Raw genomic sequence first — 18,103 nt, forward strand, 5'->3', positions numbered from 1 at the left:
TCCTATTGCCTTGTGGGTTGCCGTACAAGGGATAGCCATCTCCACCTGCGGACGGCCTGGGCCTGGGCAGGTAGCGGCCGTCATCAAGGTCCCTGTCGCTCAGGAAACCGTCCATTTGCTCCCCCGCTCCCCTTGCTGCATGGCTGGCACAGTCGGTTTGGTGCCAAGAACCAGGCTCGGCACATAGCAAGCGCTCAGTGAAATGCTTTCACAGTCCTCAGTGCAAGCTAAGCTGCCGTCCTCAAAAGGGGTCCGTCCGGGTGGGCTGCTACAAAGCTGCCAGGGATGCTTTCCTGCCCCTCGCACCCACCTGGGCAGCCTACTGCGGCCCCGCTGCACAGCCTGCACGGCGGACCGGGCCCCGTGGACAGCCTTGATGTCCCAGCCGGGAGCATGGGGCACGGCTCCAGGCTCTGTCCCCTCTCCCCGTCCTGCAGCCTCCCCATCCAGGCCTGCCTCGTGTCACATCTTTTAATTGAAAATTGACTTCGTGGTTTTTTCCCATGGCTTTGAGTGTGGTCACTTGAAATGCTTGTAACCAACAGAAGCCATTGGTGTGGATAAGGCCATGTGACCTCAGGTGAGGAATAAAAACTCAGGTCTGAGTGGCTCACTCTTTGGTTGTGATTCACATTGGCCTCACATGAGTGAATTTCAGAAGCAGCCCCCGGAGGAACACATCTACCACATCAACTGTAAGGAACTTAAGCTTCTCTGTTTCTGACTTTCATTAAAGAAAACCCAGTGTTTTCTATACTTGTTCCCTTGACCCACTTTTAAACATTTAAAGAAATTTTTTTCTACAGTATTCACAGTTAACTAAAGTTTTCTTTTATTGATATTTTCTAAACAACCTAAATTAACACAGAAGTTGGACAGTGTAACACAACCATGTCCTGGGTGACATGAAGGGACACCTTTCTACCACAGATAGTCCCAGGTATATGTCAAATTTCAACTTGTCGGGATGTTGGGTAAGATCCTGCTGTAGGTGTTTTCTGTTACCAAATGGAGTTAATATTCTAGGGACACCCATCATGTCTTGAGGATCCTAGTTCCTCTTAAACTTTCTCCCTTTAATTACTTGTATCTCTTTCAAGGAAGTAGAAACAGAATTGTTTTATTGGGGAATATAAAGGTATAAACTCAGGCAGAACATTGATAGAATGAAAGCTAGCCTCTGGCTTAATGTAGTTCTTGAAGGGACTAGATGCAGTAACAAAAATGTAGTGATGGTGCCAGGACAGCTGATACATTGATGTGTGCTGATCGTTGCTTCTCTGCTGCGTTATTTAATACTTCTGTCAATGGCCACTGCGTTGGTTGTCTTTTTTTTTTCTTACATCTTTATTGGAGTATAATTGCTTTACAATGGTGTGTTAGTTTCTGCTTTATAACAAAGTGAATCAGTTATACATATACATATGTTCCCATATCTCTTCCCTCTTGCGTCTCCCTCTCTCCCACCCTCCCTATGGTCACAAAGCACCGAGCTGATCTCCTTGTGCTATGCGACTGCTTCCCACTAGCTTACGTTTGGTAGTGTATATATGTCCATGCCTCTCTCTCGCTTTGTCACAGCTTACCCTTCCCCCTCCCCATATCCTCAAGTCCATTCTCTAGTAGGTCTGTGTCTTTATTCCTGTCTTACCCCTAGGTTCTTCATGACATTTTTTTTCTTAAATTCCATACATATGTGTTAGCATACGGTATTTGTCTTTCTCTTTCTGACTTACTTCACTCTGTATGACAGACTCTAGGTCTATCCACCTCATTACAGATAGCTCAATTTCATTTCTTTTTATGGCTGAGTAATATTCCATTGTATATATGTGCCACATCTTCTTTATCCATTCATCCGATGATGGGCACTTAGGTTGTTTCCATCTCTGGGCTATTGTAAATAGAGCTGCAATGAACATTGTGGTACATGACTCATTTTGAATTATGGTTTTCTCAGGGTATATGCCCAGTAGTGGGATTGCTGGGTCATATGGTAGTTCTATTTGTAGTTTTTTAAGGAACCTCCATACTGTTCTCCACAATGGCTGTATCAATTTACATTCCCACCAACAGTGCAAGAGTGTTCCCTTTTCTCCACACCCTCTCCAGTATTCATTGTTTCTAGATTTTTTGATGATGGCCATTCTGACTGGTGTGAGATGATATCTCATTGTAGTTTTGATTTGCATTTCTCTAATGATTAATGAAGTTGAGCATTCTTTCATGTGTTTGTTGGCAGTCTGTATATCTTCTTTAGAGAAATGTCTATTTAGGTCTTCTGCCAAGTTTTGGATTGGGTTATTTGTTTTTTTGTTACTGAGCTGCATGAGCTGCTTATAAATTTTGGAGATTAATCCTTTGTCAGTTGCTTCATTTGCAAATATTTTCTCCTATTCTGAGGCTTGTCTTTTGGTCTTGTTTATGGTTTCCTTTGCTGTGCAAAAGCTTTGAAGTTTCATTAGGTCCCATTTGTTTATTTTTGTTTTTATTTCCATTTCTCTAGGAGGTGGGTCAAAAAGGATCTTGCTGTGATTTATGTCGTAGAGTGTTCTGCCCGTGTTTTCCTCTAAGAGTTTAATGGTTGTAAGTCTTGATCATTTTGTCTTCAACACTGCAAAAAGACAGAGGCTCCCCTGACTGAATATCAGATTTAATTTATAGACATTTGAATAGTACATATGTAAGGTCATGAGAGCTAATTAAATTAGTCCACAAATATTGATATTTATGGAGAACCTTGTATTAAGAGTGTATAAAGTACCTCATAATCTGAAGGAGGAAAAAGACAATGAATTGTGTGGTTAAAATATAGCATAAGTGATAAATATCTTGAAGTCATCAAACTCTCTTTATCCTTCCCAGTGCTTACCAGATAATCTTTTGCTGTTCATTTGGTTTCTCTAGTAGATTTTGTTCTGAGAAAGTAAAGAGTACAGAATTTCCCGAAAGAAATTTGGTCTTCTTGGAAAATCAGTCTCCCAGAAGATTTGTTAGTGGAAACTATCATCTAAGAGGCTGATTACCACAATGTGAAGTAGTGAAATAAAATATCTGGATTTAACAGACCACAGAATATGACATCTCTCAAAGATGCAGCCAGCCTGGGGATCCCAGCCTGAATGGCCAGCTGGTCTTTCACAATAATTGAAGCCATGTCTTAATGCAAGGACATTTTCTGTAGTTAGCCCAGTAAAATGATGCCACAAAGCAAGCCACTCCCATGGGCCTGGGCAGCGCCACTGTAGCCATAGAGGAGCAGGACCTCTCCATCCCTCAAATTTCCACAGCTCTCAGTACCTTCAGAAGCACCCTAAAGGCGTGGGTTGGGCATGAGCCCAGGGAAGCCTTGGGTAAATGGGGCCAGTTCAGACTGTCTGGGATTCTTATCCCTGACGGTAGGTAAGAGTCCTGATTAGACCTTAGTCACAGAAATGATAATTTAGGTTTATGTGCATCCCTGATTGATTTGAGCTCCTTGAAGATGACCTGCCCTTCAGGGCTGTGCAGTACTTATTTAACTCTTGCGTGCCATATACTTTCTGCTAACTTTAGTATCCTATTGAATTTTGGTAACCTCATCAATACACAATGCACCTAAAATTTTTATATCAAAGGTATGTTTCCTCTTACAGTCAGAAGACAGTTACCTTGTACATATGGGTAAATGAGAAATGGAAGGAAATATTTCCATATATTTGTTTATCTCTATCTGTGATAGCATGTCACTTCCATCTTTAGCCAACGTTAGGTTTTGGTAAGTCACAAATTTTTCTTTAGAGAGTAGAGTCTATTTTAACCAGCATCTGACTATGTGGATTATTACCTAAACGGCATATTTTAAAAAAAGGGGAAAGATGGAGTATAAGAATTTAATTTAGTCATCTACAACCTCAGAAGCATCTTTAGATAAAATACTTAGTAAAAGCATATAGTCCTTATTCAACTGATAAGCACGCTCTCAGGCTGAGCATTACAGAGATGATCTTTTTTAGCTACATTATTAAATGACACCAAAGCTTTAGAAAATAATGCTATTAGTAGTGGTGACTCATGTGTTCTTCATATTTTAAGAAGGCTAATAAAATTTTACAGGACAGTGCCTGAAATATTTTCTTCATAAACTTGCTTAACTATAATTATAGTAATATATAGTATTATGTGTATTAATGCAATTTATAAAATGCAAGTCGTAGTGTAGCTTTTACTCTATATAATACTTAGTGGTAATATATAGAATAATGTATATCATAATATATAGAGTAATGTACATCGTAATACATAGAGAAAGCAAAAGAGCCATTTTAGATCAGTTTAAGGCACACGACATGTTAACTTGTTATTCTCGTGTTGTTGGCAACTTGGTAGGATTCTTAGAAGAGAAACTGAAGAGGAAGGGGAGAGAGGCTTTCGAGAGAGATGGAGTGGCACAAAAACATAAGAATGAATAGAACATGAGTGAGGAACACTGCATATGACAGCCTGGTGGGTTTTGAGGCCTTGGCGGGAGAATCATAGGCAGGCTAGTTGGAATCACCACTTGTAGCCAGCTGTGGAAGGTTTTGAATGCTAGTGTAAAAATTTTCAAATTTAGGCTAGAAGCAATTCCATTCCATCCATGTAATGTTTTTGCAACTGGGTTTTAACATGATGAAGGTTATGTGTTCAAAATATTAATTTGAGTGTTGTGTAGATTGGGTGGTGGAGAAAGAGACTACAAGCAAGGAGGTAAAATTTAGCTAAGATTTAAATAATTTTGAGTGTGTAGTGACAAAAGCCCTAAATCACAGCAAGCAGTATGCACAGCAAGCAGTACTGTGTCATAGCAATGAAAATTCAGAAGGATAGACAGATATGATAGATGATGAAAAGATATGCAAAGGGCATCAGGAAGACTTAGTAAGACATAGAAAACAAGCCTGTGGTTACCAAAGGGGAAAGGGATTGGGGGAGGGATAAATTAGGAGTTTGAGATTAGCAGATACAAACTACTATATATAAAATAGATAAACCACAAGATCCTACTGTATTGCACAGGGAACTATATTCAATACCCTATAATAAGCCATAATGGAAAAGAATATGGAAAAGAATATATAGACATATATATGTATAATTGAATCACTTTACACAACATTGTAAATCAACAATACTTCAGTGTTTTTAAAAAAAGAAGAGTTGGGGCTTCCCTGGTGGTGCAGTGGTTGAGAATCCGCCTGCCGATGCAGGGGACGCGGGTTCGTGCCCCGGTCCGGGAAGATCCCACATGCCGCGGAGTGGCTGGGCCCGTGAGCCATGGCCGCTGAGCCTGCGTGTCCGGAGCCTGTGCTCCGCAACGGGAGAGGCCACAACAGTGAGATGCCCGCGTACTGCAAAAATAAAAGAAGAGTTGATAGCTTGATTTTCTATTCTAGGGGATTAACTCAACAAATATTAGTTGAGCAACTCCTATATGAGAGGGTTTGGGAGATGAAAGCCCACGGTGGACTCTTCCCAGTGCTCAACAGTGGGAGACCCTACATATGTTAAAGCTACAGACTGCCATAGGTGGCAGCTGGGGTTTATGTGTCACCCCCTCTCTCAAAGGCTGGAGATAGGTTACCCCACTGGCGTGTCCTACATTAGGGTTCCAGCCTTGCTTTTAGGATGTGGGAGTTTAAAGCTCTCATTATATTGTTCTTAGCATTTGAGCCCTCTGCCAAAACTACAGGGCAAAACAAGGAAAAGCATTCAAAGCCCTATCTGCTCTACATGTGATTCAACAATAGGCTAGATACGAGTTTCTGGTAAATGAATGAACAGCAGTTCAAGAAGGGAGGTGCATAAGAAATAATATTTGGGTTTTTTGTGTGGAAGATTTAGTAAATGTGCAGAAGGGATTCTAATAAACTAATTTGTTTTATAGCTTTAATTTCTACCCTTCTCAAATTAACATGTATTTGCTTTTTGTGTGTATACTCAGAGATAATCATAAATCCAACAATAATGAGATAAGCTCAATAGCTTTTCCCTAGGGAATAAATGGAGATATTTTGAAGTTTTATGTTAAAAGAATGCCTGAAGCTATTTTTACCAAACATCATGAAGAAAATATAATTAAGTAATAAATATCACAGTTGTAAATTTGTTATTTAAAGCATGGTGAATTTTCATTTAAGCTATTTTATTCTTTTTAAAAATTTTTTTAACATCTTTATTAGAGTATAATTGCTTTACAATGGTGTGTTAGTTTCTGCTTTACAACAAAATGAATCAGTTATATATATACATATGTTCCCATATCTCTTCCCTCTTGCGTCTCCCTTCCTCCTACCCTCCCTATCCCACCCCTCCAGGCGGTCACAAAGCACCGAGCTGATCTCCCTGTGCTATGCGGCTGCTTCCCACTAGCTATCTACCTTACGTTTGGTAGTGTATGTATGTCCATGCCTCTCTCTCGCTTTGTCACAGCTTACCCTTCCCCCGCCCCATATCCTCAAGTCCATTCTCTAGTAGGTCTGTGTCTTTATTCCTGTCTTACCCCTAGGTTCTTCATGACATTTTTTTTTCTTAAATTCCATATATATGTGTTAGCGTATGGTATTTGTCTTTCTCTTTCTGACTTACTTCACTCTGTATGACAGACTCTAGGTCTATCCAGGTCTATCTTCTTTTTTATTAAGTCCTAGGATAACTTTGTATTCTTTTTGAAAATACGCGCTTCCTTCGCTGGATTTATTTCTTAATTCCTGAATATGGTGCACGCACACAAACAGGCAAGATTCTTTTGTTATTTAAAAGAAATTCTGGAACTTTTATATATTTGCCAACAATTCAGGGTATGGTCACTCATCTGAAATCACAGTTCATAATCATTTTACCTCATAGCTATCTGTACTGTTTCAGTCATGTGCATGAAGCCACAGCCTAACCCAGGGGAGCGCTTGACCGGATGCATTCAAGTATGTTGATGCCAACAGGTGATTTCATTTCAAGGTTGGAGGGGAGGCACTTTCATCCCAAGTTCATTCTTGACTTGTACTCAGCAGCATTTTGTTTACTATTCTTCAGATGGTTGTAAGCCAGGTAAAGGCATAGGCTTAGGACTCAGACTAACCTAAGTTAGAACACAGCAACTTGTAACTGAGCCAGACTCTGAACCCAGGTCCCATGAGTGAAGGTCCCCATTAGCAAAGGCTGAGACTGGCCCACAGTGACTTCTCAGTTGGATCTGGTTCAGTTTGTTGTGTCATTCAGTCCCATATGTGGGACTTAAATGAGTCATCACTGGGTCATTGTAGGTATAGTGAAAGCAGGCGGATGGTAGCATTTGACGAGTATTTAAAGACCAGGATGTCACCTGGCCAATGCAGAAGCACAGTTCCTGCGGTAGAGTCATTCCTGTGAATATTTGTTACTTTTATTAAGACAGGTCTGTATATTTTGTTGCATGTACTAATGAAAGTAAAATGGGCATCTTGAAGTGCAAAATACCCCACAGCAGGTTTGCAAGATTTATTCACACCACACCTTGGTGCACATACTTGTGCTCCATACCTGACCTATACCTGTATCTCTACTACCCTTGCGCTTTGGATAGTGGGGAAGAAAAAATAGCTTTAGTCCATTCCAATACAATCATTTTTAAAGCCCCTTTAAATAGTACTTAATTCCTTAGTAAAATTACCCTCTAGCTCAGAATTCTCCTTTTTCAGCTCCCCTTTTCCTTGTCCCAGCTAAGGGGATGTCTGGTATATGGAAGCAGGAAGGGCCCACGTAGTGCCTTGGCTTCTTCTCTGGCTCTTTGGGCCACTGGGACCATGAAGTATTCTGATGCTGACGTTTTCTGCAGATATTACTTATGATCTTGTCTTCCTTACCTGAGTCTGGGCCTTTCCAAGCTGATTCAGCTTCACTTTGGTTCTTGATGGCTGATTTCTCCACCCCCTCCACCCAGACCTCTGGCCAGGGCCAGTAACCTCTGCTCCTGCTGCAGGGGCACCAACCCTTTGCCAAGGCAGCAAGTTTCTCTCTAAGTGCTAAGGGGAGTTCTGGATCCCATGCGTGGTTAACTGACTGCAGAAGAGTGAATTGGGGAACTAAACACCAAGGGCCAAGATGCCCAACCGCCCAGCACCTGTTGATAGGGATGTGGTCCAGGTTGGTGCAAGACAGCCTGAAAGATATTTTTCTCTGGAGCGACCACTGCCCTCCAAATCAGAGTGGGGCAGGCTTCCTATATCAGTCAGGGACCAGGAAAGAAGTAAATGGATGACATGCTCAAAGGGGTGCCTGATTCAAGAGTTTAATGAAGGGACTATTAGAAAGATAGGAAGAATTAAGGGAAACCAACAGGGGATGTTGAAGCTCCTCAGAGCAATAGCAGCAGGAAGTCAGTACAATCCCTAGGCTGGAGGACAGGGCGGGGTTCTAGGAACTTGACAAGAGCTGAGCTGTAGAAGAAAACTACTGAATAGAAGCTGTGGTCTTTGGTGGTGGAAAAATAAAACTGCACAGTGCTGCCTGGCAGGGAGAGAGGCAGTCCCTGCCCCTTTCTGTCCCGCAGGGTCCCGCTGGGGCTCTGATGGCCAATGCAGAAAGGAAGCAGAAGGGTGAGGGAACCATGTTGATGTAATCCTTAGGCCAGTCTCCCAGGCACAGAGCATAGTGGAAGAGGATAGAGGGTGGGTCTGGAGAAGCAAACAGAACCTCCAGCAGGTTCCTCTATAAATCTTTCTGGGCCAAAACCCAAAGGAAAAGATTGGACATACACACCTCACAGCTCCTCTCCTTTCTCCCTTCCCTCTTCCCGCCTGCTCCGGGGCATAGAGCAGGAGGTACATACATCCTTGGTAAATCCTCATGCACTGTGTACCTAAGGGGAACTTCCTGGCCTGGATGTCCTGGCCTTGGCTTCTGATGTACAAAGAGGGAAATAAAGATGTGGAGAACATCCCCTCCTAAGAATATTGCCCATTTTGCAAAACTGTTGTCTTCCTGGCAAATCCAATTTCAGATGCCAAAAATCTAAATATTAATCTTTGTGTTTCTTTTGCTCCTTTTCTCTACCTCAGACAGATGGATGCCTTAGACCAGTTAGGAAAATACTATATCTTGGGGAGGCTGAAACACAAAAGAGAACATAGCACATTAATACTTTTAAAAACTGTCACCCCCAAATTTCACCAATATGTTGCTGAGGTCTGTATGGAAATTTAAACATTTTCACATATCTGATTTAACATCATTTAATCTTAACAACAATCCTGTAAGGTACCCATTTTACAGATGAGATAATTGAGGTCAAGTGTCCTCTGCTGGTTAGTGGCAAGCCCACAGGTAGGCAGAATTCCAAGTGTCCCACCTCCTGTTGTAGTGCTCTTTCTTCTATGCCAGATAAAGGCAGCGTAGTTCTGCACATTTGGAAAAGAGAACAAAATTCATAATGTATTGGTACCTGCTAAAAACTGTGCTTCTTGAACAGTTTTGCCCACTAATTACTGCTTTTATTAAAAATATGTTTTTAATCTTCTCTAATATCTTCTTCCATAGTAACTAGGTTATTTTATACTCATTTTACTGCCCTTCTCACATTATCATCTGTCACTTGGTATCTCTTCCTATTTGCTTTTTTTTTCTTTCTGATTTTGACTCTTTCACTGTTTAATCACTTTTTAAAATCGAACTCCTTTTTCCCCCTACTCCTTGATTCTGGAATTATCCTTTGACCTCATGAGTGATTGCTGCTTCCCTAACGCAGTGAGTCAAAAAAATGATGGGGAACTGACATTTATTTCAAAGACAAGAGTAAAGAAGGTAGCTGGTCTAATTAGACCTGACCTAACTAGCAGCTTCTGGGCTCCAGGCAGATTTCCTGAATGGCTGCTTTCTGGGAGAGAAACTTTGAGATTCATGATGTCTCTGAGGAGTGGCATGTGTGACAGATCAGAGCTGAAGCCAGTGCAGGAAATATCTCACTTTATAAGATGTATATACCTTCCCCCTGAAGAGTAGAAGCTACCTGCTGGATAAGGGGAGGTCTGTCCTTCCCTAAACTTGCTAGAAGTTTCCCAATTCACATATTAGCAATTAAAATGGATTTCGAATCTTCCTAGAATATAGGAAGATACTAAAGACATTTGATGTCTTGAAAAGTCTAAGTGCCTGGAACTGTTTTCTGTTCCCTGGTACATGTCCGCTCATACTGTCAAGAAAGGAGAAGATGGAGAATTTAGGTTCTGGCTAAGTTTGAGCAGTATCTGCTAAGTTCCTGGGCCAGGCTGAGTTGGGGAGAAGACCAGAGTGTCTTACAGGTTCCTCCTATGGCTCTTCCCCAGCCCCCAGTGCAGGCGGGCAGCTTACTTTCTGGGTGCATCTCTTAAAACTGTGCTTGGAATTACTGCTGATTCCTGATTTAGACAATTATCCTAGAACACTGACTAAAAATATATTGGCCACATGTAAACATAAATATTTACCAGCAAAAATAAATGACAGTGTTTAAAACCTTTTAAATGACCTACTTAACATTCTTGTACCGAGAATCTAGAGATACTCTCCTAGGTTGCTGATGTTTGCATAAAACTGGCACCACCTTTCTGGGGGATAACTAGGCAGAAGGTTTAAAAATGTCCATGGCCTTTGCCTCTGTAACCCAGTGTGTAGGAAATCATCAAGATTTTGCCTAATGACTTGGCAAGGAGATGTTCACTGCAGCTCCCCAATAAACAGGATAATTTATCAGTCATACATGAGACAAAATACTGTACAACCATAAAAATAAATAAAGGTAGATATGTGTTTTTAAACATGAAGGATATCATGTTATCCTATTGAAAAAGTAAATTAAATTCACAACAGTAAATGCATATAAATATATACAAGAGAATGTAAACAAATGCATAGAAGAAATACCAGAAAGGATGGACAAAATGATCATTATTTCTGGGTAGTGTGATTAATAGGAATTTTAATGACTAATGGGTCATTTTATGTTATTATCTTTTACAACGAACAGGTATTACTTATGAAAAAGAAATACTTAGCATTGAAACTGGTCTCTCCCACTCCTCAGAGAAAACCATGGTCCTGAATTTTTTACCATAGCCTTGCTTGTCTTTTTACTTTTATTCCTAAACAGTATTTTATTTAGTTTGTGTGTTTGAGGACTTCATATATGTGCAATTATACTTTATTATTCTTCTGCAACCTGTGTTTTTCACTCAGCATCTTGTTTCTGAGTTTCACCCATGTGGCGTGCATGGCTGTAGTTGACTCATTTCACTAGGGTCGAGTTTTCTTGGTGTAAATGACCACGGTGTGCTTTTATGTTCTCCTGTTGATAGACTTTTGCTGATTTACAGTTTTTTGCTACCATGAAAGTTCTTATTAATGACCTCAGGTACTGATGTATGAGTGTCTTGGGTATATCCATAGGTGTGGAATGCTGGATTGTAGGGTGTGTGAATGTTCAACTTTACTAGATAATGATACATTTTTTTCAAGTTATTTGTATCTGTTTATATTTTTACAAGCAGTGGATCAGAGTTTCCATCCTCTACATAGTCATCAACTTTTATTAATATCATCAAACTTTTAACTTTTTGCTAATCCAGTGGGTATGAAATGTTTTAATTTGTATTTCCCGGAATATCAATGAGGTTGAGCATGTTATTCGGGATTTATTAACCACTTGTGATTTCTCCCTGTAATGAATCTGTTTGGGTTTTTTGGCCCATGTTTCTATTGGGTTATTTCCATTGTTTATGTGGGTTGGTAGGAATTCTGTTTATTCTGGGAACTAATTTTGCTAGTTCTACATCTGGGAGATATCTTCTTCCATTAGTGGCTTGTCTTTTTATTTTCCATACAGTTAGTGTTTTTGATGAAGAAACATTCTTTTTTTTCTTTTTTTTTTTTTTTTTTTTTTTTTGCGGTACATGGGCCTCTCACTGTTGTGGCCTCTCCCGTTGCGGAGCACAGGCTCCGGACGCGCAGGCTCAGCGGCCATGGCTCAGGGGCCCAGCCGCTCCACAGCATGTGGGATCTTCCCGGACCGGGGCACGAACCCGTGTCTCCTGCATCGACAGGCGGACTCTCAACCACTGCGCCACCAGGGAAGCCCTAAATTCATTTTTTAACTTGCGTTATGTTTTCCCAATCTTGCCTAAAGGTTTGTTGGAGACTGAACCACTGCAAGGAAGAGATGAAGACACAGTAGCCAGTGCTGACTTCCCTAGCATGCTCTCTGAGGAGGAAAAAGAAGAATTAAAGGCAGAACTAGTTCAGGTATGTTTAGTAATCTTCTTATTGTTGCTATGTCTGTCTCCAAATCCTGAGAATTATTGTTAGTTGATATAAGTTGCATATTACAATTATGTTGTCTTCCATTTAAAAAGATTTAATAAGTGATATATTGTAAGATGATTCATTTTTCTGAGGTATTTTTGTAATGCTAATTGTCCATTATCCATTGGTGGCCATGGGAAAACAAACGGTTATGCTGTTTAAGCAACAATAATTAGTTGTAAATATGCACCTCTTACTCTTCTTAGTATCACAATGCTGTGGGGGCAATAAATCACTTACAAACCTTATGGAATTCCTTCAAGACCTTGGTACAGTCGCAAGCTGCCTTTGAAGAGCAGTTGTTGTTTTAGGTCAGCAGCTTAGCTCAACAAATACTGTGAAGGGATTTATGTTTATAATGAAAACTTCATTCATAGAAGCAACTGAATTTATTAAGTTGATGTACTCTTTTTTAGAAGAATAAAGCTCCGGCGGTAGAGAGGGAAGCTATGATGACTTTAGGCTTCATTAGAGCTTGTGTAGTTGCCGTGGGCATCTGGACCTAGAGATGAGGAGGGTGCCTGGCTTGTCGTGAAGACAACTCTTTGTTAAAGCCATTTGTTTGTAGCACCCACTACATACACTTTGCTACCTCTTAAATACTTTGCTAGGGAGCGTTTACATTGTAGGAGGAAAGGGCAGGAGAAGGGAGCTTCTCAAGTAGAAGAAGCAGTAAGGCAAGAGGGGAAGGGGCCAGCATTCCTCCCCATTTGAATCCCTGGCCCAGAGGGTAGGAAGCTCCTGGTCCAGCTGGAATCAAGGCTTGTCTTCTTCCTCTGGCCTCTTCTACAGGCTGGAGACACAGCTTTAAATTAAGCTTCACCCCGCTGTGTCCACCCCAGACTCTCCAAGCTCTAAGGTTCTGATAGTGTGTGTTTATGACAGCTCATAATAATACTAAAGACATTTCAGGTGCTTTCCTAAGACACACCCTAGAATAACCTCATGATAAAATGAAGGAGCAGCTTGTTCTTCTAGTACAGCAGAAATTATGTTAGTAAGGACAGTGCCTCAGATCAAGTAGCCTGGTTCTTTAGCTGGACCTGTCTGTGGCCACTGATCCAGAGCCACCTCGTTTATTTCAGATTGGCCATACCTGCCAGAGTGGATGGACCAAAGTCAACCTAAACAGAGAATATCTGAGCTCCACGTTTTCTTAGGGCCTGGAATCCTGGATTATGACTTGTTCCTGTCAATTGTGTTGACAAAAGTTATATTCTGCAGACTGTCATCAGCTAACTGATTCTAAACTGAAATTTAACTCCTTCACTGTTATCATCCAAGTTTAAGTTCATACACAACCTCTGTAACAGACCAACTTTTATAAAATGACTTGATTTTTCTCAGTTCTGGGATTACTGGGATATATATATACACACACACACGTACATACATCTGTGTTTTTTGTGTGCCTGCATGCTGTATTTTCTAAACTTTCAACAATGAGCAAGTATTATGTTTATAATCAAGAAACAGTAAGCCTTGGTTCTCAATGGATGCCCCCATGAATATAAAAAACCAGTGTTTTCACACATTCTTGTCTCATTTGGCCACATTAATGACCCTCCAGTGTGTCTCATTCCTAAGACTTTTTAAGCCTGACTTCTGAAAATAACACCAGACTCCTTGTTACTTTTTCACATTACCAGGATTGATGTTTTCATCCTTTAGGATGCATTAGCCTCCATGCTTCCTGTCTCTTATTTCTGGATTCCTCAGGGGTGGAGAAGCACCATGTCTTGCCAAAGGTAGCAGTGTAACCTCCAGGGGCACTGGGCACAGCTGTTTGCCTCAGGCCCAGCAAAAAGCAAAGGAGGGGATCTTTCCTATTTTTCCTCTTCACATTTCCATTTCTTCTCCCTCCATCTGTGTCACCTCTGTTTTCTGCTCATTATTCTCTTAAATCCACTTTCTCTGCCCTTTCACAGCGTACATGCGCGCACACACACACACACACACACACACACACACCACAGATTAGGTTCTTTCATATCACACATGCATTCAGATTACCGTAAATGCTAGGGTTTAATTGCATCACGGACATCTCAGCAGTCCCACGGCTGGCCCTATGAAGAACTGAGACATCGTGCAGACAGCTCAGCTTCTCTGCCTCAATTCTCCACAGATATTCCTCTGGGGCCACTGGTCATAAGCAACCCCTCTCTGTTTGAGGGAAGATCCTACTGGGTCTGTTAGGCACTTGGGTAACAGGACACCTCACAGGTCAGCCTATTAGACTGCTTTTGAATCAGGCAGTCAGTTGTGGCCATGATCCAAAGCAAGAGCTTCGTGTAGGAGGACTTCTTATGTCTGATTGCTTTGCTTAGAGGGGTCTTGGGGTGTTCCAGGCACCCGCTCTCCTCTTCTGTACACTCCTCTCCCTCGTTTCCTCAGATTCTCCTGCTGTTTGCTGACTGTGCTGGATCCCCACCCCACTGCTTTACCCTGCACTGTTTTGTGGTCTGTATTCTCAGGAGGGCGCCCTTAGACTTCAGGCGAGCCTGTAACCCCATTCAGCCGCACAGCCAGCGCACTGTTGTGCTTACCAAGTGCTGGCAGAAGACCTGTCCTTGTGGGGAGAGACATAAAATAAGCCAGTATTGGCCAAGGGGCTACATCTTAGCCGAGGTCTGCATCTTAAAAGAGGAATCTGTCGTTAACACAGTTCAGTCTCGAGTTTATTATCATGTTCACGCAATAAGTGTGTTTTTAAAAGAGTCTTCAATGCGGGGCCAATATCACTTCCGATCTGGTGCAGTGGTTTGTGCACAGAAGGTGAGCAATTAAGATTTATAATTAACTTGAATCATAGCACCAACAAACATTTATATTTGTGAATACTGGAAGAAGAATATATTTTTTTTTACAAATCTTGTCAATATATAAAGAAATATTATTTTGTTTCAGATATTTGTTCTCATTAGTCTTATTACCAGCTGCTCCTAACATCTTTTCTGAGGTTTTTATGCATCTATTCTGTGGGTTGTTTTTTCCATTCTCCCTTTTTAGATAAACTTGCTCAATATTTCTGTGCTACTAACATCCCACTACCACTTTCATCTCGCTAAGCTGCATTTGATGCTCAGTATTCTATAATGTGGCTTGCCTTTTGAAAAGGATGAAGTGTTAGCATTAGAACCATAAATTTATGATTATATAACAATCAAGTACTGCCAATGTCCCCTAGATAAAATGACTCAAGAAAAATGGGCATTACTAGGAGTAGAAAAAATACCAGACAGCATCATCAAATAGACAGTGGCTGTTGCTCAGTGTGTCGTTCCCCAAGAAAAGCACACAGTGCCCTCAAGCCACCCGTCTCTTAGCCTTTCCAAAGAAGTGCCCTAAGCTCTTCCTTCCTCTCTCAGTTTTTTTCCTTCAAGACTTTCATTTTTTCTGGACTGAGCTAGTGAACAACTAAAGTCTTCACAACCAATACTGTCTTATTGTAACACCCCTCTGTGTTAATCAGGGTTCTGCAGAGAAGCAGAACCAATAGGATATATATATATATGTATATAGAAAGAGATTTATTATAAGGACTTAGCTGATTGTGTAGCTCCAGTCTGAAGGCCTAGGAAGAGCCAATGTTACAGTTTGAATCTGAAGGCAGGAAAAAACAAAAAAACAAACAACAACAAGACAAAACAGTGGCCCATCTCAAAAGCAGACAGGCAGATAGAGTTCCCTTTTACTCAAGGGAGGGTCAGCCTTTTTGTTCTATATAGGTCTTCAACTGATTAGATGAGGCCCACCCACTTTGGGAGAGCAATCTGCTTTACTCAGTCTGCCAATTCAAATGTTAATCTCATGCAGACTAACCCTCACAGACACACCCAGAATAATGTTTGACCAAATGTCTGGGCACCCCATGGCCTGTCACACCCTCCCAGATATTATTTGAATTTTAATTTTAATTCTTCCATATTCTTAGCCAAGGCAGGAGTAAACCAGGAGAAGTGGCAGGACTTGAAGCAGTGTGTACAAGAGACCAAATGCTCTTACTCCTAAACATCATACTGATACTTAATAGTTTATAAAAGTATTTCTTTTTCTGGATTTAAGTTAGATATTTTATGTAATATAGCAGATTAAATAGAAAAGTAAGCTTTCAATCTTCTAGTATAAATTTCATATTGAAGCTAACTCATTACTTAATTTATAATTTTTTTCATTTTTTATTGAAATAAATTGGCATAGCATAAAATTATTTTAAATTGAACCATTCAATGGCATTTAGAAACTTACAGTGTTGTGTAACTACCACCTCTGTCCAGCCCCAAAACATTTTAATCGTCCCAAAAGGGAACCCCATACCCGCGAAGCAGTTGCTTCCCATTTCTCTTTCTTCTCTGCAGCCATCAGCCTGCATTCTGTCTCTATGGATTAGATAGTTCATGTAAATGGCATCATACAGTAGGTGACCTTTAGTGGCTGGCTTTATTTCACTTAGCCTGGTGTTTTTGAGGTTCACCTGTGTTGTAGCTTATATCAGTACTTCATTCATTTTTACCACTGAATAATATTCCATTTTATGTATATACTGCAATTTGTTTATCCATTCGTCCTTTGATGAATATTTGGGTTGTTTTCACCTTTTGGCTATTGTGAGTAGTGCTGTTTTGAGCATGCATATACATGTATTTATTTGAGTACCTGTTCTCAATTCTTTGGAGAATATGCCTAGGAGCAGGAGTGCTGTGTCATATGGTAATTCCATGTTTAACTTTTTGAGAAACTGAGAGACTGTTTTCCGCAGTGACTGAACCATTTTTCATTCCCACCAGCAATGAACAAGGGTTTCAATTTCTCCACATCCTCACCAACACTTTCATTCCTATTCATTCATATCTGAGTAATCAAGTTGAAATATCTAATCTTGTGCATAAATATTTATCCTATAAGAAGATCTTCTGGGCTTCCCTGGTGGCACGGTGGTTGGGAGTCCGCCTGCCGATGCAGGGGACACGGGTTCGTGCCCCGGTCCGGGAAGATCCCACATGCCGCGGAGCGGCTGGGCCCGTGAGCCATGGCCGCTGAGCCTGCGGGTCCAGAGCCTGTGCTCTGCAATGGGAGAGGCCACAACGGTGAGAGGCCCGCGTACCACGAAAAAAAAAAAAAAAAAGATCTTCTAAGGGGTCAAGAAACCAAAGAACCAGACTATCAGTTTCTAGTGAAGATATGATTAATTTAAAATTAAAGGGGAAAGGATATCTTAAATACTTTAATTGATGATTTACCTGCACTCCAGCTCATTCCAAAACGAATTTGATATGGCTGCAGAGGTACTTACAATGTAGAATTTGCATACTACCTGCATCAGAATAACTGGGGGTGCTTGTTAAAAAATATATGTAGGCTGGCCTCACCAAATTTGAGATATCAGAATCTTAGGGCATTAAAAGGGGCCTACTTCTGGAATCTGCATTTTAAATATGCTCTCTGAGTGACTTTTATATAAACTGAAATTGAGAACCACTGGTGTAACTAGGCCAAAAATTCTCATTAGTCAAATAAGTGAATGAATCTCACCAGGATTGTCATTTAAACCATTTGTGATTAAAGGCCTTTCTGCTGTGTCAGGACTCTCTGCTCTGCTGAGAGAGATGAGATTGGCCATTTTCAGTCTGGCATGTTAATGTAATTTAAGATTATCTGTTTTTTCACCTTCTGGGTTTTGCTTCATAGATATTTTGGCATATATTTAGATCACTGATAAATAAATGAAAGCTTTAAGAAGTGTGAGCCTTACATTTTATTGAAATGGTGAGAC

General features: G+C 40.8%; 1 protein-coding gene across 3 annotated transcripts in view; it reads left to right on the forward strand.

Annotated features, from left to right (window-relative positions):
• The window catches only part of TPD52L1 (TPD52 like 1), a 97,885-nt gene that overhangs the window by 48,951 nt on the left and 30,831 nt on the right, over positions 1–18,103 (forward strand). For all 3 annotated transcript variants that reach the window (XM_029224270.1, XM_029224271.1, XM_029224273.1), the window contains exon 2: positions 12,152–12,267. In XM_029224270.1, the coding sequence (XP_029080103.1) occupies positions 12,152–12,267 (116 nt within the window). The remainder of the gene's footprint in view (positions 1–12,151; positions 12,268–18,103) is intronic.

This window comes from Monodon monoceros, unplaced genomic scaffold (assembly GCF_005190385.1).
Source record: "Monodon monoceros isolate NGI ecotype Baffin Bay Population unplaced genomic scaffold, NGI_Narwhal_1 Super_Scaffold_15, whole genome shotgun sequence".
Lineage (NCBI taxonomy): Eukaryota > Metazoa > Chordata > Mammalia > Artiodactyla > Monodontidae > Monodon > Monodon monoceros.